The sequence below is a fragment of the Eulemur rufifrons genome, chromosome 3 (genome assembly GCF_041146395.1).
Source record: "Eulemur rufifrons isolate Redbay chromosome 3, OSU_ERuf_1, whole genome shotgun sequence".
NCBI lineage: Eukaryota > Metazoa > Chordata > Mammalia > Primates > Lemuridae > Eulemur > Eulemur rufifrons.
This window is the reverse complement of record NC_090985.1, coordinates 81,624,697-81,645,498: the sequence shown is the minus strand read 5'-3', so window position 1 is coordinate 81,645,498 and position 20,802 is coordinate 81,624,697. Positions and strand designations below refer to the sequence as shown.

Below are 20,802 nucleotides of genomic sequence, written 5' to 3'. Positions count from 1 at the left end.
CCCATTGAACCGTTATAGTCAGAGACATACAGAAGCTATCCTTAACACGATCTTTAGCTACTAGGCTTATGTGAGCTTCAGAGATCACCCCTTCCTGAGCCCTATTGTTGGGATCCAATTGAACAGGTGATATTTGAATGGGACCTCTCCTTTTCCACAGAACTCACTGTCAAGGTGGTCTCCCAGCTGAGGCCCTTCTATCTCCAGTTCTGCCCAATTTTTAAGATAAATACACACTATTTATAGAGTCAAAAATTGATAATGCAAAATTTGAAGGAAACTCTTATGAAAGTTACACTAAAGAAGGAAAATGTTGGCTAAGAGTAATACAATAAGAAAAATCAAACAAAAAGGTAAATACTTCGTTAGAGGTTTCTTTTGAAGGTCAGTTTTAGAATCACCTTGAAAGGTAAAGTTAACAAGAAAAGGCAACATTAAAAAAAAAGTCATTATTGAACAAATGAATAAAATGATGTATTTTAATGTGCTCAAAAGCATAACAAATCAGTGGTGAAAATTAACCTTGTTCTTGCCCTTGGAGTTGGATGAAAGCACTGATTTTGTTAATTTGCGTGTTTTATTGGTCTTTTTTTGCTACGTTTAACATAATGATGTATATGAGCAGTTATTAACTTGGTGAATGCTTATGAATAAAATTACTGACAAAGAACTTTTCAGCAACATAGTCAAAGTCTTTTGGTGAGCACAGTACCAAGAGGAAAAGGTGCTTAGCCCAGTCCTGACCCACAAAAAGCAGAACCCCAGGCCATGACACAGCACCTAGCACACCTCCAAGAGATGGGCCCTTATACACTGGGGTGGGGCGAGGGGGAATACAAAATGGAAAATGACAAATTTTCCTGCAAAAACTAAAAACAAACAACAGTAATAGCAATAAAGGTTTTTTGAATTTTTTTTTTTTTTTTTTAAAGATCATTATGCTTTTGGAAAGCTGTTCTACTACACAAATGTGCCTTAGTCAAAGAAAGGTGCTAGTCAGAGTTTTCAAACCCAGAGTTGAATTGTTACTTTTTTCTTTAAAAGAGAAAAATGAAAAGTATATAATGACAAAGGATATGAACCTGGCTATGGTGAATAAATTTACCATTCATCTTTTTTTTTTTAACCTTACACAAATGCAATGATTTATACTTTTGTCAGATATTTTCTTTAACAAGAAAATTCTAGAGCTCAAAATGAGTGATACAAATCAAAGAATAGTTCTGGCACAGGGGTGTTTAATAGAGCTCCAAGAGCCCCTAAAAGACCCATGAATGGGTGCTAGGAGGTTAATAAAATGTAAACTTTGGGTTATACATACTCATGTGTATCATTCTGGGGACACAATCTAAAGCTTATGTCAGAAATACAAAGGACTTTAGCCTGGGTGACAGAGCTAGACCCTGTCCCTTAAAATAAATAAATAAATAAATAAATAAATACAAAGGGATTGACAAGCACCACTCCCCCCACAAAAAAACTTAAGACATATTAAGCATATTTCTATTGTTAGCAGCGGTTTTCAAATAGGAGACATAGGTTGAAGATGAGGAATAAAATTGTAAGAAATAGTTTGACTTTACAAGGCCAGTACACCTCATATGTGCCTTTGACTAAGTATTGTATAAGAAGGTAATTGGGGGAGTTTAGGCATTCCTAAGAAGTGCATTCACCATTCATCTTAATAATAAGTTGCACTTAGTTGGCTTATTTCGAAGAAATTTTTTTCAAGGCTCAACATTTTCCAATAAAGGAAACTATAAATATTTCTACTGAGTAAGACAAAACTGTTGCAGAGAAAAATGAAGTTTGAGAGCAGCCTTTGAGGATAACGAGTCATCGTCAATTATTCATTTATTTAAAGGGGGTAAAAATGTTGCTGGTAAAATGAAGATCATTCTCAATAGTTATCTTATTCACAGAAAAACTCCATCAGTAACCATTTCCCTAAGACTGTGAAAAAGACTGAACAATGGATTATATGCATTTGACATATGACACAGAAGACCTGACCTTTCAGCAGGAAGACACACCCACTGAAATGGCTACCGTAGCAGTCCCCAGACATCGCAGTACAGTGTTCCACTTCTAGGATCCTGACTATCTCTTCCTAGTCCACACTGTCAAACAGCTCACAAAACAATAATAATAATTATAGCTAAAACTCATATAGTCCTTACTGGATATCAGGCTTGTTCCAAATGCTTTGCATATACTAGCTCAGTAATCCTTACAATGACCTCATGAAGCAGGGATATGATTATCCCCATTTTATAGCAGAAGGACCTGAGGCTCAGAGAGGTTAGGTAATTGGCTCTACACCATAGGTGGTAAGTGCCAGGTGCTGGGACAGGGTACCCAGGCATCTGGCTATGGAGTCAGCACATGTGACTACCTTCCAATAGTAAAATAAACAACAAAACCAAGTACTATTACTCTTTACATCTATACATTTAACAGATTCTGTACATCTGGATTCCTGAAATATACTAACATTATGATAGAGAAAAGAAACTGTCAAGATATTGAACTTAAAATGGGGTGTCTCCTCCCTTCATTTCAGATCTATTTTCTAGGCTCAACGAACCAGAGTCTCTCCGTGTGTAGTCATAGAAGAGACGGGGATGACAGCCAGGATAAAGCTACTTTAAAAAAAAAAAAAAAGATTCTCACTGTGAAACCACCCTTTGGGAGAGATACAAAAAATAATGTGATTGGCCATTTTCATAATTGTATTTGTGGGAAGCAAATATCTTCAAATATTAGGTCACCATAACAGAAAAATTTAAGCACAGCTTTAAGGATGAAAGAATTTAACCACATAACATTGTCTTTCAATTCTCCTTACATAATTCTGATTTAACAATTTATTACAAATTAGCCTACATATTACTCAGAAACTTATGAAAGATTCCACAATATTATTAATAAAAAATAACTAATTAGAAATGTATAAATATTAAGTACTTATCCAATTTTAAAATCGCCTTCTAAAAATAACAAATTCATTTTTTTAGGACCAGAAAAGGAACAGCCTAGCAAGACAAAATTTAGATAAACCCACTTATTCCAGCCAATATACATAAAAACCTGTTCTCCCACTCTTACCTATGGCACCAAAGGCTAAGTGAGAGGGCTTTCACACTTGCAAAGCTGTAAAGAAGCTCCCCACCTTCCCTGACATGGTAGTGCCACAGAAAGCTGAGTAGGGAGCTGGGACTTGAATCCTCACACTGTGGTATCAGTAGGGACCACATAAAGAGCCTGAACTTCTACCCCCACCTGGCAATAATGAGATGCTCCTCCCCCTCCCTGCTAGGATGGTGTCAGGGGAGAAACAGAAGAGAGTCACGATAGGCAGGAATAAGGTCACCCCACTACAGTGTCAGTGAAGACCACATGGGAGTCAGAATTCCCACACCATCCAGGGTTGAGAGTAGGGGAGAGAGTATAGCTATAATAGGGCAACATGAGAGATCACTGTGGTGACAGAACTGTTCTGCATCTTGTCTGTATTAATAGCTTAGTTGTTGTTATACTACAGTCTTGCAAGATGTTACCATAGATAAATTAGGCAAAGGTACACAGGATCTCTGTCTTAATTCTCACAACCACATTTGAAACTACAATTCTCTCAAAATAAAAAGTTTAATAAAAAAGAAGTCTGAGGTAACATCAGCAAGATGGCAGAACAGGAAGTGCCAGCCCTCATTCCCTAACAGATGCATTGATTTAACGATAATATACAGACCAAAATACCTCCTTGAGAATTCCAGAACCCTGTTAAGAAGCTGCAGTAACCCAGGTGAGCACAAAGCCAGTAACAGCCACATTGAAATAGGTAAGAACAATTTCACTTTACCGACAACAGCCCCTCCCCCAGGTGGGCACAGCTCAGTGCCAGAAGAAAACATTCCAGATCACAACTTCTCCCTCAGGGTAAAGACGAGAGGAGTACGGGTGAAACATTCTGGATTTTCAGAGGGCTGCCCAAAGGGCTGGTTTTGGTCTCACCTCACTTGGAGTGCTGACAGAACCAGCACAGTTTGTATACCTGGAGCTATTGCAAACAAAGAAGAGCAGGGGACAGTTTGCTGTGGATGGTACAGCTCAGTGCAATCAAGAGAAGGCACACAACTTGAGGTTTCTCCCTTAGAACGGTGGGAAAGGAATGAAATGTGCATCCAGCATGCTGGCCCTTCTGAGGATTGCCAAAGGGACTGGTATCTGTTTATCCTGAATTGGGATGCTGAGTAGGAGCCAGCATAATTTGGATGCCTGGGTGGCCACTGAGGATGGGGGAAAGCAGGACAGCTTGCTGCTACAGAACCAGAAAATCTGCAATGCTACAGACAGACACCAAAAGAAGCAAGAGATTACAAGCTTCTGAAAAAGAAACCAGCAAGTCTTGCTAATTAAGAAATTATACGCACAGGCCCACAGAAGTCAAATTCTCCCCCCCCCAAAAAAAAAAAAAAAAAGGTTTCAGGGGTGTCCAGAATCTTAGCCAGGCTGATTGGTGAGGGTCTTTCCTTGTATGAAGCCAGTCATACAAGGAAAGAAGAGGTGGCTGTTTTTTCAAATGCATGGCTCCCAACACAAAGTTATGAGACACATAAAGAAACAGGGAAACATGCCCAAACAAAGAATGAAATAAATCTCCAGGATCCAATCCTAAAGAAATGGAGGTACATGATCTTCATCAAGGGAGCCAAAACTACAAAACAGAGAAAGGACAGGCTCTTCAACAAATGGTATTGGGAAAACTGAATATCCACATGGAAGAGAATAAAATTGAACCCTTATCTTATGCATATATAAAAATTAACTCAAAATGGATTAAAGACTTCAACGTGAGACCTTAAGCTATAAAAATGATAAAAAAAAAAAAAAATACCAAGACAAACAAAAAAAACTAGGGGAAAAGCTTCATAACATTGGTCTTGGCAATGATTTCTTGGGTATGATACCAAAAGCAACAAAAGCAAAGATAGACAAACTGGACTACATCAAACTAAAAAGCCCTGACACAGCAAAGGACACAATCAACAGAGTGAAAATGCAAGCTCCAGAATGGGAGACAGTATTTGCAAATTAAATATCTGATAAGAGGTTAATTTCCAAAATATATAAGAAACTAATAGCACTCAATACCACCAAAAAAAAAAAAAAAAAAAAGAATAGCCCAGTTAAAAAATGGACAAAGAACTTGAATAAAAATTTCTCCAAAGAAGACATACAAATGGCCAATAGGTATATGAAAAGATGCTCATCATCACTAATCATCAAGGAAATGCAAATCAAACCCACAATAAGATATCACCTCATACCTGCTAAGATGGTCATTACCAAAAAAAAAAAAAAAAAAAAAAACAAGAAAAAGAAAATATTAATAGAAAGAAAATAACAAGTATTGGCAAGGATTTGGAGAAATTATATTAGTAACAATTGTGCACTGTTGGTGGGAATGTAAAATAGTGTAGCTGCTGTGGAAAACAGTATAGAGGTTCCTCAAAAAATTAAAAATAGAACTACCATATGATATTGCAATCTACTTGTTTTTATCCAAAAGAATTGAAAACAAGATCTATAGGAACTATTTGCACTCCTGTGTTCACTACAGCATTATTTACAACAGCCAAGAGGTGGAAATAACCTAAATGTCCACTGATGAATGAATGGATTAAAAAAATGTGGTACATACAAACAACAGAATATTATTCAGCCATAAAAAAAAAAAAAAAAAGACAACCTGCCATGTGCCTCAAGATGGATGAGCCCTGAGGGCTCTGTGCTAAGTGAAATAAGCCAGTAACAGAACAAATACGCAAGATTCCACTTATATGAGGTATCTAAATTAGCCAAACTCATAGAAATAAAAAGTAGAATGGTGGTTGCCAGAAGATGGGGGAGGGGAAACGGGAAGTTGCTGTTCAATGAGTATGGAATTTCAGTCATGCAACATAAAAAAGTTCTAGAGATCCGTTGTATGACATTGTGCTTACAGTTAACAATGATGTACTATTCATTTAAAAATTTTATTAAAACAGTAGATCTCGTTTTTTACCACATGGAAAATGTATACAACAGATCCTCAAATAACGTTGTTTTGTTCAATGCCATTTCATTATAACACTAATGAGAAAAAAATTGATTCCCATCCAGGGCCACTGTCTGTGTAAAGGTTGCATGTTCTCCCCATGTCTGCATGAATTTTCTCCAGGTACTCCAGTTTCCTCTCACATCCCAAGGATGGGCACATTAGGTTAACTGGCATGTCTATACTGCTCCAGTATGAGTGTGTGTATGGGGGATGATGTGTATGTGTGTACATCCTGGGATGAAATGGCATCCTGTCCAGGGTTGGTTCCCACCTTGTACCCTGAGCTGCTGGGATTGGCACTGGCCACCTGTGATTGTGAACTGGAATAAGCAGGTTGGAAGTAAAAGGCTAAATGAATATACATTATTGTAAAATAAATGAAAATTATACAAATGCATAACAATAAACAATGCAGTATGAAAACATTTAGTGAATCCATTATATTTGTTATTGTTTGTTTTTAAACTGCATTGTGGTAGAAGGTGCTCCTTACAATTTTCACTTTGCCCACTATGACATGACTATGACTGCCATCAGTTACTGATTCACCAAAACTTGGGTAATTATCTTCTCTTCATCAATCTTTCTTAAATGTACATGTAGTCCACATTTATTTCAATATATATCATTAGTAGTGTTTGGGGTCATTATTTAGAAATTTGGTGATGTTTTGTGATCATAAGTAAACTATAGGAACTTAACATATTAACTGACACACTAGAAAAAAAAATCTTTTCCTTGGGGCCATGGTGTTTTATTACGAAAACAGAATAAAACTTCAAAAACAAAACAATCCTTTCTAATTTAAGGAAAGTTTGTTATTTTTTTGTTTTCTGTGCCCATAGGTACGGTGAATAAGGTAAAGAGATGTGAGTTACATATGCTTCACGAGGGCCCAGACTCAACACTAACCTGAGTTAAATACAACTCACATGGCAGTTAATGTGTTAGGTCTTGTTTTTATCAATTGGCCTATGGTAAGACTGGTTTCATTATACACTGTTTCACTTAAAGCTGCAGTTTCTGAGAACCTATCAACAATGCTAAGTGAGGGCTTACTGTAATTAAATTTTTTTTAAATGGTAAAGCAAAAAAATAAAATAAAATAAAATCTGACATTCTGTATTAGCACAAAATATAACAAAGTAAAGACAATAATAGTACATTGGTAAATGCACTAGACTGAAGCCCAGCTATCTGGGCTCTAATTGGGGCAGCAGATATCCTTCTTATGCTGCTTTCTTCATCTGTAAAATGAATTAGACATGAAGAACTTGAAAATCTCTTGCAGCTCTAATAGTCTATGAATCATCTTAACACAAACCAGAAAGCTTGGAATGAAAGAACACACTTGAATAACATCACCCAAAAAGCCTGTTGAGTGTTTTTAAAAACGGCCTAACATTTTCTAATTCTTAAGAAAAATCAAGTAATACAGATGGCCGTTTCACTGACGTAATAATAGTTAAACATTTCACATAGTTTCTCAGTAATTTAGTATTTTTACATGATCTACCCAAATATCAATCTAGTATCTGAAACAATATTTTGAACATTTTCCATGTCATAAAACTCCTAATTTTTTTTTTTTTTTACAGATTCTGGTATATGATATATAAAACACTATTTCAAAAAATGCATACTTAATTTTTAGTGTAGTTTCTTGAAGACATCATTCTCTTTTTTTTTTTCTTAATTATCAGCAAGCAATAACATATCTGGAGGCCGGGCACAGTAGCACACACCTGTAATCCTAGCACTCTGGGAGGCCGAGGTGGGAGGATCGCTTGAGCTCAGGAGTTCAAGACCAGCCTCAGCAACAGTGAGACCCCTGTCTCTACCGAATAATAATAATAATAATCATAATAATATCTAGAAATAAACTTGTTGTCTAATGGCAAATGCACAGACCTTGGAATCAAATGACATGAATTCAAGTCTTCACTATCTTTACTTAACAGAGTGTCTTTGGACACATCATAAAATCGCCTAAGCCTCAATTTTCCTATTTGTAAAATGTGAGGTTGGACAGTCTCCAATATTTTCACACATAGGACTCATGTTGTTTTTCTTTTATTCATATCGTGTTTAAAGGATGTGTCTTTCAGACAGGTTGCATTTATTAAGTAATAATAAATCATCTTTCAAAGACTGCCAGCCTGAGATTCAGAACATCTTGAGGTATGAATTCAGATAAAATTCTAACCAAAGCAAAACAATCTACTAAGAATAAGTGCATTATTTCTATTAAGTTGTTGAAATACCAATAGTGTCAATCATTATTGTATTGAGTCCAGCAGCACCAAGCTGAAAACCACAGGTCTAGATGATATCTAAATTTCTAGGATTCTGTTTCAAACACATTTGGAGGAAGCTAATTGGTATATATTATAAACTACTTAAAAGATCATTAATACAGTGAGGAAAAAAGTAAAAACACAATCTATTTCTTTCATTTGTTCAAATACTGAGCACCAACAATGTTCAGTACTGTGCTATTTGATTTTTTTAGATCAAATAAAATTGACATTTTTTTTCAAATAACACTTGTTCTTTTTTTTTTTTTTTTTTTTTTCAAGTTTACCACCTTTTGTTATTTGGGAAGTGAAAGGGATGGTGGTGGTTATCAATGTTTATCTTATATATTGACTAGTTTTTCAAGAAGTAATTTCAACTAGAAAAACTACTGACATCATCAATGTTACCAGAAATTATACAATGCAGCCGATAAATATTAATACTTTCTGAACAAATGAAAGACTGAATGACATATTCACATTATAGACAGAAGTTTTAGAGAGGCTATCTCTCACTGCCTTCCTGAAACTTAACAGCTTTCAACCATACAGTCTCCTGTTGCTTCTTTTAGTGCTTTGTAATTGATGCTTCACCCTCACACCTCTTATTTCTGGTGTCAAGGGGATTTTTAATTTTTCAATTACTTGTACTTCATGCAGTATATACAAGAAGATCATGGGCCAATCACATCTTTGTTCACATTTGTTTAAACACAAAGAGCTTTAAACTGACTTATGTTAAAACACAATAAAGACTCAATGATTAAACTGGCAGATGAATACATAGTCAGATGAACAGAAGAGACCAGGAAGTCCAGAATAAAATCAAATTCACACAGTATCTTAGTATAGAGTAACAATGAGGTCTCAATGCAGTGGGGAATAAAGTTAGATCCACACTTTCAGTACTAATCCCATATGGATCAAAGATTTCAAGATAAAAAAACAAAACTATAAAAGTTCTAGAAGGTAACTTAAAAGAAATTTTTATAAACTCAGAATGGGGAAAGCATTACTAATTATGCCAAGATTACAAATGCTATAAGAGAAAAGGCTATTAAAAAAGGTCATTCAAATATACTAAAAATAAAACTAAACTTTAAAAGAAAATTCCATCATAAAGAAAACAAGGAAAATATTTGCAAGTCATATCATAAAGGCACAGACACATACACAGTGCTATCAAGTAAAAAAAAAGATCAATCTAATTTTAAAGTGGGCAATAGATATGACTATATCATTGCCAGAAAAAGTATAGAAATGGCTCATAAATATACCAAAAACATGTTCAGTCTCATTTTTAATAGGAGAAAGGCAAAACTGTACTGAACACCATATTTCAACTATCAGACTGGCAGAGATCCAGAAGTTTGATAGCACATTTGTGTTACTGAGGCTGCAGGGAAACAGGAAATCTCATATATTGCTGGTAGGAATATAAACTGGTGTGTATTAAGAGTAATCTGGCAACATCTATCAAAATTAGAAGTACACATACTCTTAAACTCAGTAATTCCACTTGTAAGAGTTTATCCAACAAATACACTAGAACATAGAAAAATACCATAAATAATCTAAATGCCCATCAATTAGAAACTGGTTAAAAAATAATAAAGCCCTACATATATATCAATATGAAAGGATCTTCAGAACATATTTTTAAGTGAAAATTATAGAACAGCATGTCTGAAATGCTAGGAGGTTAAATAATATATATTTGAATTTGCCTGTATCTGTATAAAAGATCCTGAAACAATACACAAGAAAAGAACCAACCATAAATTACTCACTAGAGGGTGCGGGTGGAAATTTTGCTAATGAGGACAAAAGTATGGAGAGTCTTTTCACTTTTTTGCTATTTTAATTTTTCCTCATTCAAAAAACTAAGTAAAAACAAAAAATAAAGATTAAGGGGATAATGGAATTTGAACTCCAACTAAATTAATCAGCAAGAATGAAATCAAAGGTAAAAAAATGCTAAAAGTTTTCTACTGCTGGCAATATGGAGGACTAGATACTTTGATGGGCTCTCCACTATGAAACAGCTATTATTTCTCGTAAATTTGCACTTACACGTACCCTATTTCACTCCTAGGTGTGTTCCCAGAAACTCTGATACATGTGAACCAGTAGATATGTCCAAAAATGTTCACAGTAATTTTGTTTATAACAACAAAATCCTGAAAAATCCCAAATGTGGACCAATAAAAGAATGGCTAAATCATTATGGAATTATTCACACAGTAGATGAAATACTCTATGTAACAAAATAAAATAATCTTAAACTGCAATGGTAAGTGGGGAAAAAATAAATTCCGGAAGACAATACACATTATGATGCTATTTTTCTAAAGTTAAAAAAAAAAAAAAGGCAAAATTAAACAGATACTGTTAAAGACTCATATTTATTTGATAAAAGGAATAAAGGCTGGGTCAACTATGTATAAAATCCAGAGATAAGGTTGGGCATAGTGGCGCATGAGTGTAATCCCAACAATTTGGGAGTCCAAGGCAGGAAGATCACTTGAGCCAGGAGTCTGAGACCAGCCTGGGCAATAGAGAGAGACCCTGTCTTGACAAAAAATTTAAAAATTAGCCAGGCATGGTGGTGTGTGTCTGTAGTCCTACTTAGGAGGCTAAGGCAGGAGGACTGCTTGAGCCCAGGAGTTAAGAGGCTGCAATGAGCTATGATTGTGTCACTGGATTCCAACCTGGGTAACACAGCGAGACCCCATCCCTCCACACTAAATAATCCAGAGATAGTGGTTACCTCTGTTGGGGGAGGCATGATAGGCAAGCTGATATGAAAGAGGAGGATAAAGGTGAAGGTAAGTATATCGGTAATGTCTGGTTCTTAAATGGGGTGGTAGGTTCATGGGTATTTATTTTATTATCATGTTTCATAACATATAAGTGTTAAATATTGATACATTATACAAGTATTGCTTATTTTTTTCTTTAAAAATAACATAGCAGTTTAATGTTTCTTGGCAAATTGTAATATACTTTGAGATTTTATAAAACTCCATCTTTCTAGACAAAAAAATGAATGAATATGAGCATTATCCTTATTTTCTCCTTATGCTCATTGTATAGTTTCTTTATTAACAGAGAATATCAATTAAGTTCTTAGGACTTCAACTTTTAATTTCTGGAAGACACTTAACCATTTGTCACTACAGTCTGTTTTCTAGTTTTGAAAATATTAATTTCAAACACCTTTGTATCCTTATAGACCTCTTAGAATAAAGAGGACATATTCTAGATTTCCAGCTCAAATTTCAGAAACTGAAATTTCATTCAGACTTAGAAAACATTTCCTCTTCTTGCTTAAAAAAAAAAATCCGAAAAGGTTCCCGAAGTGGACTTGAGTATAGAGACAACTCTGCTGCCTTAGCTGTTTAATATATACTATTTGTGTTTAAATTCAGTCAGATTATGTACTTCAGGCCAAACTTTGTATATCTGTGTTTTAAATATACTTGATTTGTTTTCCAATTATAAAACCAGTATATGTTTACTATGGAAAACTATTCTATTTTTCCATACATTCTAGTTCAGCTTTAGAAAGGCATGGGCTTACACTTTGTGTACTTATGCTACTTCCCTTCAAAAAGGCAGTACTAAGTCACAATTCTCTCAGCAGCATGTGAGGGCCTGTTTCCCCAACAGTTGGAATCATCATATTTAGATCCCTGATAATTTTTATGGATCAGAAATTCCATAACATTTATTTTTAATCTGCACTTTCCTGATTGGTCAAAAGTTTTTCATTATTTATTGTTTGTTCTTTTAAAATGTTTCTCTAAGACATTTGGTCATTTTTCTACTGGGGTGTTAGCATTTTTTTTTTTTTTTTGACTTGAATGTGTCCTTTGTGTATATTCAATCTGTTGTTATATAGGCAGCTGCAATTGATGCTCTTTGTCATTTGCCTTTTTATTTTCTTCTGCTGTTCCCTGAACTTGGTTTCAGTTTTTATGTATTCAAATCCATCTCTTTTTTCTTTATGATTTCATCCTTTGCTCTTCTGCATAAAAACACTATCATACTACAACCGATAAATGCACCTTAAATTGCTTATACTGTTTCTTTTTAAAAAAAAAAAAATGTATCTGAAATCTTTCTGTGTGTGTGTAAAAAATGAGTTTTTAAAATCAAACAAGTTTTTAAAATAATGAAAATTTAAATTCATTAACTCTTTGCTGAGATTATTTCAGAAAAATATGCTATCTGTGCTAATCCCATTAAAAACTTACTTTCTAATTTCAGATTCTTTTTCCTTTGAATGAATGGGCCTTAAAATACAGACGCAGTTGATATGACTAAAACAGATGCAAGCTTAACACTACCTCTAATCTTCCTACATTCAGTAGGTAAGAAAAGAGAATCCCTGCCAATGTGATTTTTTAAAAAGCCTATAGCTTCTCACCACTCAGGTAGGTCTAACATAGCCACCAATGGAAAAGGATGGTATTCTGGAATATTTGAATCTTTCCTCCTTTGCTCAGGGGAGGAAGAGCATTTCCATCTGCAGTCTCAGATGGACACCAATGAGGATGTACATGTTCCTGTTGCTCCTGACTGCTCCAGATAGATAGCCCTCTACTTATGGGACCTGCCTTTGTTTGAAAACAACCAGGTATTCAGGGACTGGGCTGCCCAGCACAAGAACCCACCAATCCCTTTCAGTAAGAGCATGACAAGCCAGCTACACTCTTACATTTTCAACACAGTATTTATGTCTAAATAAATAATTAAGTTGGATCACTCAGCTGTATATTTAAATCTAGTTGGCTCCAACTATTTTAACTGTCTCATTACAAAGTGGTTTCTGTTACAGGAACTCCCAAAAGAATTTTTTCAGGAAACTCTACCAAAACACTAGTAAAGAAAGATATACATTAATCTATAATCTTAGAAATACAACTCTTATACCCCACCTCATCCCCCCCCCAAAAAGAAAAGTACAGGTTCTAAACACAGTACACAGCATATGGGAAACAAGCAGGCAATCTATCCAACATCACATCACTGGGATGGTGCAGCCTTCTGCTTCCAGGATGCAATAGTACATGTATGTAAAACAAAAGTGACAAAAACATTGGTAAATCAACTAAGATCCTGAAAAGGTCAATAAGAACTCTATCCCATTCCAAAAGTATTTATCTTAGGTCATCTCTAATGAACCTAGAAGAGCTAGCATATTTCACAGCGGCTAAATAAAACTTTTTAAAAGGTTAACGGAAAAATATTTATGTTAAAACTGCTTCCAAATAATCTTTTAGTGGGTGGATTCGGCACATACCAGTGAATACCTTTGAGCTTAGTCCAGTTCTGTATTAAGCTAGAGTTCACCTTTAAGAAACAATGAACCTGTTTTTAAGTAAAACCCTGTATTAATATGGAATGTGAACACCAAAAAAAAAAAAAAAGATATCAACTGAACTGTATTTAAATATTTTACAAAGTTTTCCATCAGTAGATAGATTTAGATCCATCACTAGATCTTTAAAATGTGTGATCTTTTTAAAACACTTGTTAGTCATTCATCTATAAAAATCTAGTTTCTTATGTGTATGCCAAGCATACACATAAATATGTAAATTTAGCATAAAATTACCCTATGTTAAATTTAACACAAACAGAGTCATGTGTTCTTGTACTTCAATGTAACTATGACAGTGATTCAAAGGGTAAAAACACATTTAGAATAGTCTACCTTCTGCTACATTTCAGTACAATGAAGAAAGCCTGAGCAGCATGCAAAAATTAGGTCCATATTTTAAATCTGCAGGCAATCAAGCCAGGAAAATAAATTGAGGAACCAGGCTATGTAATCACAATCACTTGCAAAACCATTTAAACTATTTTTTAGTTGTAATTGTTAGCAGTTTCTCATGACTATAATCTTTAAAAAAAAATCTTCCACTTCAAAAATTAAATGCACATGTACATTAACATTTTTTGTCTACTTATAGTTAGGTGCTAGCTATACCAGATTAAAATTCCCCTCTTTCTCCTTTCCAATTCTGCATTCCTTCTTTTAATTTTTGTGCATTATGGTTCCAGGCTAATTTTATATTATTTATCTAAATAATGGGTGGCTAAAAATTTGGTTTTTTGTTGTTGTTGTTGTTTTTTTTTTTTTTTTAAAGAAACAGAGTCTTGCTATGTAGGCTGGACTCGAACTCCTAGACTCAAGTGATTCTCCCATCTCAGCTTCCCCAGTAACTGGGACTACAGACACCACCATGTCTGGTTTAAAAATTTGATCTTTAAAACTACAGTTCTGAAGTAATGTAGAATTTAACAAAGACATAACAAAGAAAGCCATTTCATGATGACACTGTTTTTCAGGAAGTAATATGTTACCTTTTCAGATGTTATATTCAAGGATATAATCATTTTATAAATGCTACATAATTAAAGATTCTCAACATTATAAATTAGCATGCATAACTGTTAGCACAATGAATAAGATGTGAAATGAGTTGTTCAAGGTCAGACAACGTGTCTGTGACGCAGCCAGCATTCGTAATCTCGAATTCCTCCCCCACATGTACCATCCTGAGAGATCCCTGCTTTAACCTTTGCCTGCAAAATACTAACTCAGGTATTATTCACAGGACAGAAATAATTTAGAGCAGAATTTCAAACGTAAGGAACTGATTAAGTAGAAGAGAAGTTAACCTAAATGTTACCATAATATATGAACTTTAAATTAATTTTCAGGTAATAGATTCATCACCTGAGTGATCAATTCCTAAGCAGAGACCGAATTTTCCTAACGTTATATTTAAGTAGCTTTGAGCTAGCTCCAGGGGGACTCTCTGGAGTTTCACTAGTGAGCAACAGCCCTTGGGGAGTGAAACAGTTACTCTGGAGCTAGACTGCCTGTAACCTCTATGGTAACCCCTGGCAGGGACCACTCTGTTCATTTAGAAGAACCCTTGTATCAGCTTTCTCACCCCCTCACAGCTAGAAAGAGGAGAGAAAACATTCTTTTTTCAAATGTTCAATTTAAATCATTGTAGCAGACCAGAGGGATTCCTAAAGAGTTAAGAGTTTGGTTAAGTTTTAAGCTGGCTTCAGATAGCTTTATCACTTTTAACTTTATATCTAAAGCAAAACTTTATGCATTCTTACACATTTCTGATTACTTAAACTCATTGGCCTCATTGTGATGTCCCTTCTCATACTTGCGGACAAGTTCAAGTGTTCCTTAGCAAGTTTAAAAAAAAAAAAAAAAAAATCAACAAACACATAAAGCTAGGGGCGGAAATATCACTGTTTAATGATGGAGCTTGCAGATTATCTATAATGTACTCTCATGTTAAAACTGTCAAGTTAGTAACTATTCGACTTCTATATTCAAATACATAATGTTTATATTATTTGAAAAAAATGTCAAGTATCAAAATATAACTATTCAAAAATAAACTATGTATTCTTTGGTTACCATGTGTATGCAAAAAACATCTGACAGATAAAACGTATAAGAAGGAAACTTCTGGCAAGCCTATACAGAATTATATCATTTTTACAAAAGAAAGGAAGGAGGAAGCATGGAAGGAAATCAACATTTATTACATGCTTACTAGGAAACAGGTACTGTGCTAAGTACTTTATATAAAACTGCAATCAATTTAATGTTTCTTACATTCCCTTACCAAGTAATTACGAACCAATATATTCAAACATCAAAGGAATTAAATACAAACTCTAGAAATTCTGAATTGATTCCATTTTTTCCTTGGGCTATGTGCTAAGCCCATCACATTCATCACCCCTATGTACGTAGTCCAAGGGCTCACAGGCACATTAACTTAAATTATTTCCAGAAAGTAACCCAAAAATACCATTACCTCACTGAGGCTTTCAAGAGGCTAGTTTTGATGATCCAATAATTCAATTCTTGTAAGCACGCTTTGATAAGAATTTGTTACTAATTTCATTATACTTCAAGAGATGAGCTGCTAATATCAAAGACTAAAGATGCTTCATTATGACAATTTACAGATTTAAGCTTTTTCAGTGGTTGTAATGAAGAGAGACAGGGTTAGAAATGAGATTGGATGTTTTCACTGGTTGAACATTTTGATTCACTGATTTACAATGCAATGGTCACTTCAGTGAAAAATAGATGCTTTTGGGGGAGGGGCAGGGAAAAAGGAAAAGGAAAAATCTCTAAATGTCCAATGCAAAATATCTTGATCATGTACATTTGCAAAAATAAATAAACTGACGTTGATCATTAAATGTCTGACAATATTATAAGTGGGATGAAACTGCGAGTAATTTTCTTCTTACACTTCTGATATTTCACTTAGTGAATTTAATAAAATATTAAAAATCCTAATGACTCAGCAAAATGTGAAAAATGCATATGGTAATGTTAAATGAAAACAGAATAAAAATTTTATCCATATTATAATTATATAAAAATTTGTGTGCATATAAAAACAATTGGAACAGTGAAAGTTGATTTGATAGCATAATCAGCTTGTAGATAACTGCTTCTTTTTCAAACTTTTTATATTATAATAATGTTGTTTCAATAAACATGACAACTTATAAAAAAGAATGCCATCACTATGTGAATTAAATGGTACTCCATCTGTTATGGTTTAACCACATTAAGGATATGGGTGTCTGTGTCTTAGTTTTCTAGTTATTCTGTTAGTTTCAGGAGAGCACACACCACGACTCCTTTGAACTCTCCCCAATACTGGGCATCCTGGGCCCACACAGACCCAGTGATAGCTAGTTACAGAACCATTGATGAATACCAAGTGCAGATAACATAAAAATGAGAACTTACTATTATTTGGTGGTTCAGGAAACCCAGCCTTTGGACCACTCCATCCTTTGTTTTCCCCTGTCTGAAAGATTAAATCAACTGTTTACATACAGAAAACCAGGCTTATTCAAAAAGAAAAAATGTTGACTAATCAATTAAGCAAAGACACAGGTCTCTCACACAGTTTTTCTGCATATTCTCTCCATCTCTGACCCTGGGACAGTAGCTACACAAGTAACATGAAGAGCATCATCCACCCCTTTTTCTGCATTTGAATCTATGTCTTATGTCTCTTTCTGCTTTTGTCTGTTCATTTAAATCTATAATTTAAGGTGTCAAGAAAGCCCAATATTCAGTATACATATTACATAGAACACAACCTTTAGCTTGGTGATTAAAAAATATATAATTCCTACTCAAACAGTAAACAATAACAATCATCACAAGTATTAAAGTGACTAACAGAGGTCACTTTAATCCCTCCTGAGGTCAGATTACCAACAGAAATGTTACAATGTTCGTTCTGGAGAAGTCTTGTGATAAGGATCACCAAATACTGGTAATGACATATACAAAAAATTGAAAGCTAAGCCCTAACTTTAAGGAAAACATGTAATATCTGGACTTTTGCCAGATGATCTGTTTGGTATAAAACACAATCTGAAACACAGACATTTTGTAGTAAGTATTCTAATCAAACTAATAAGTGACTTTAACTGGTGATGTTTTCTTTCTGTGGAGCTGGTACTATTGATATGAAGTACTGGGGTGGTAAAAAAAAAAAGCTTATTTCTTATTATGATCAGCATTTTATATTTATGTCATCAGATGTCAAAGGTCAAATGGATAAATTAAATCCAGATATATACATAAAATACAATTCTAGCAAATAGTTTACCAATGTTCATTTATTTTTTTAAAAAAATTATTCTTACTGAATTCTCTTTCATTTTTATTATACATCTTAGGGTGACAAGCAAAGATACAGTGGCAGACAAAAGAAGCAAAAAAGAAAACAAAGAATCCTGAAAAATAAATTGATGGCATGTTAGAAACAGCCAATGGCTTCATATGAACCAAACAGCAACTCTTCTTCCCTTTAATTATTTCTTTTATCTCTTTAAAACACAAATTCCTCTCTTACTCCACATTCGCCATTCTGAGAGATTGCTGCTATAACCTTTAACTGCAAAATGCTAACACAGGCATCCTTCACAGGACAGAAACTGCTATGTAATAAAACAGACTGATAGTAGTAACAGCTAATAGCTAACACTTAAGACTTAAAGTGTGGTTGCTAATGTGCTAAGTGTTTTGCATAGATATGGATTATCTCATTTTCATCCTCACAAAAGTTTGGTAAGATAAGTGATATTAATATTCAATTTTACAGAGAAGCAAACTAGGGTGAGAGCAGTTCAATAATTTGTCTAAGGTCACAGAGATAACATGTGGAGGTACCAGCACATCAACCTAGGTCTTCCAACTGAAGAAACGGTAGCTGTGCTACCTTTGTACTATGATTATTAGGAAAGAAAGAAGCAGCTGAAGAAAATAAAAACAAAAGTTATGGTTATGGATGAGGTATACACTGTGCGTTTACAGTTTACACCTAAGAAAGGAGAGAACAACACTGGGGTAAAGAATAGAATTTGGAACTAATAAGAAGAATGCTCTAAAGGTATGGGTGGGATGCAAAGGACTCCTGTAAAGAACAAATGAGGAGAAACAGGAAGTACCTACGTATGAGGGATGAAAAGAATTTAGAAGATTTTGAAAAGCTAAAATTGTTACTAGTGTGAAAACCTGGTGAAGAGAAAGAGACAAAATATATGCAATTTTTCTTTTTAATTCTTTCCTTACTTTTAATTTTATTCATACCTCTAAAACATAGTGTATACTTATCCAACTGCTGTCAACTGCTTAGGCTCTCAGAGAAGTACTTAGGTTTCAGGAACTCTGAAGCAGTTCCACAGTTATATGTAGGATTCTAGTCTTTCCAAATAAGTAGATTTTCACTTTTAATGAGTGGAATAAATAAAATCTGTTTCATTTCAACTGTACTAATTTCTTCTGTCCCATACTTTGCTTTTGTTACCTTAATAACTGTGAATTTTAACCAGTAGGTAGGCATTTGATTTTCATCTGAGAGCTCTGCCTAATGCCAAGCTTTCTCACTCTTGTAGAGATCACTGTTTGGAGTGTATGGGGAAGGAGTTAGCGGGGACAAGGCCAAAGAAGTTATTAACGAGAACTATGTCCTGGAAAGGGGAAACCCACAGGCACAAAGTACAGCTCATCTTCCAGATCTTTCTTCTGTATTTATTCTGTTGTACACTTAGATCACTTCCTTTCCTCCTATAAACATGCTTTTTCTAAACTGAATTTCAGTCCTTCCAGCCTTTTGATTTTCCCCAATCTATTGCACTACTTACAGCTTACTTTCCTATCTGCCTCACTGAGATCCCATATTATTCTCCCTCCAGCTCTCAAACTATTCACCCCTTTGTCCTTCTGTAAACCGATCCTGCAAATCCCTAATTGTAGGCCAACAAATATGCCTTGTTTGCTTCCATGTCTAAGATTCCATGGGTTGCAGAACCTTACAAACTGACCTCGCTTAAAATTTGTAGCTTCCAACCCCATCTTGAGAATCAGTGATCTCTGTAATGCACTCCTCTCAGTGACTGGCCATTCCTGATATACACAGATGGGCTGGCCTTTAATCCAATGAGGACACTTCCTCTGTTGTAAAAGGATGGAGGAGCAAAAACATTTGTAAATGCAGGTGTATGTTGGTCAGGAGGCCTGTGAGGCCTCCCATTTCTATGTTCTCCATGAAATACAAGACTAGATCACAGAATGAAAGGAAAGCTGATTGAGATGTAGACAGTAAGGAACAAGACACTTTAGGGAGGAGAAGAGCAAGCTGATTGGAAAAATACAGATTCCCAGGCATTTGCAGTTCAGTTGAACTGCAGTTGAAGTTGATAATAATATATTCACCATTTCATTCCTCCTTTGCTAATCCCTCTCCTTCTAACAATGATTAAGGTTATTTCAATATTAGATTATATTCTCTGTGCCTAACTTTTCACCTTCAACTAAATCCCAAGCCTATTCCTCTCTGATTTCTAACCCCAGGTTTTTGTAAGGTTTCTGTTTAAACATAGCAAAATGAACACAAGGAGTATGCTCTTCTCTCTCCCAAAATATCTCTAAATTGATACTCTAAGAATCCATAAGTACATACACACACACACACACACACACACACACTACAAAAGGAGACAACAGCAGAGAAGAGACAAGTCAAAGTCTGGAATCTAAAAGCAGATGAACAAGCTGTCACTATCTTAGCAAATGTGAGTGGCTAAATCCTAAGCTGCAGAGGGAAGAAGCCAACAAAGAGCTTACAAATAATGCGACTTGTGACCCAGGACCCCAGAAAGTCTCAGGAATTAGAGATACTTCTGGTATATCTAAAGATGAATCCTGGAAGGAGCTGAAAACAGAAAGATTGCCTAGAAGTCTTTTCAAGGTATTATGAAATCCCCAAGTCACCTCTTCGACCCCAAGTAGCCAGGTGCCTACCCCTT

General features: G+C 34.9%; 1 protein-coding gene across 8 annotated transcripts in view; it reads right to left on the bottom strand.

Moving 5' to 3' along the window:
* STAU2 (staufen double-stranded RNA binding protein 2) overlaps nucleotides 1-20,802 on the bottom strand; it is a 291,848-nt gene that overhangs the window by 134,319 nt on the left and 136,727 nt on the right. For all 8 annotated transcript variants that reach the window (XM_069465520.1, XM_069465515.1, XM_069465517.1 and 5 more), the window contains one exon: nucleotides 17,225-17,285. In XM_069465520.1, the coding sequence (XP_069321621.1) occupies nucleotides 17,225-17,285 (61 nt within the window). The remainder of the gene's footprint in view (nucleotides 1-17,224; nucleotides 17,286-20,802) is intronic.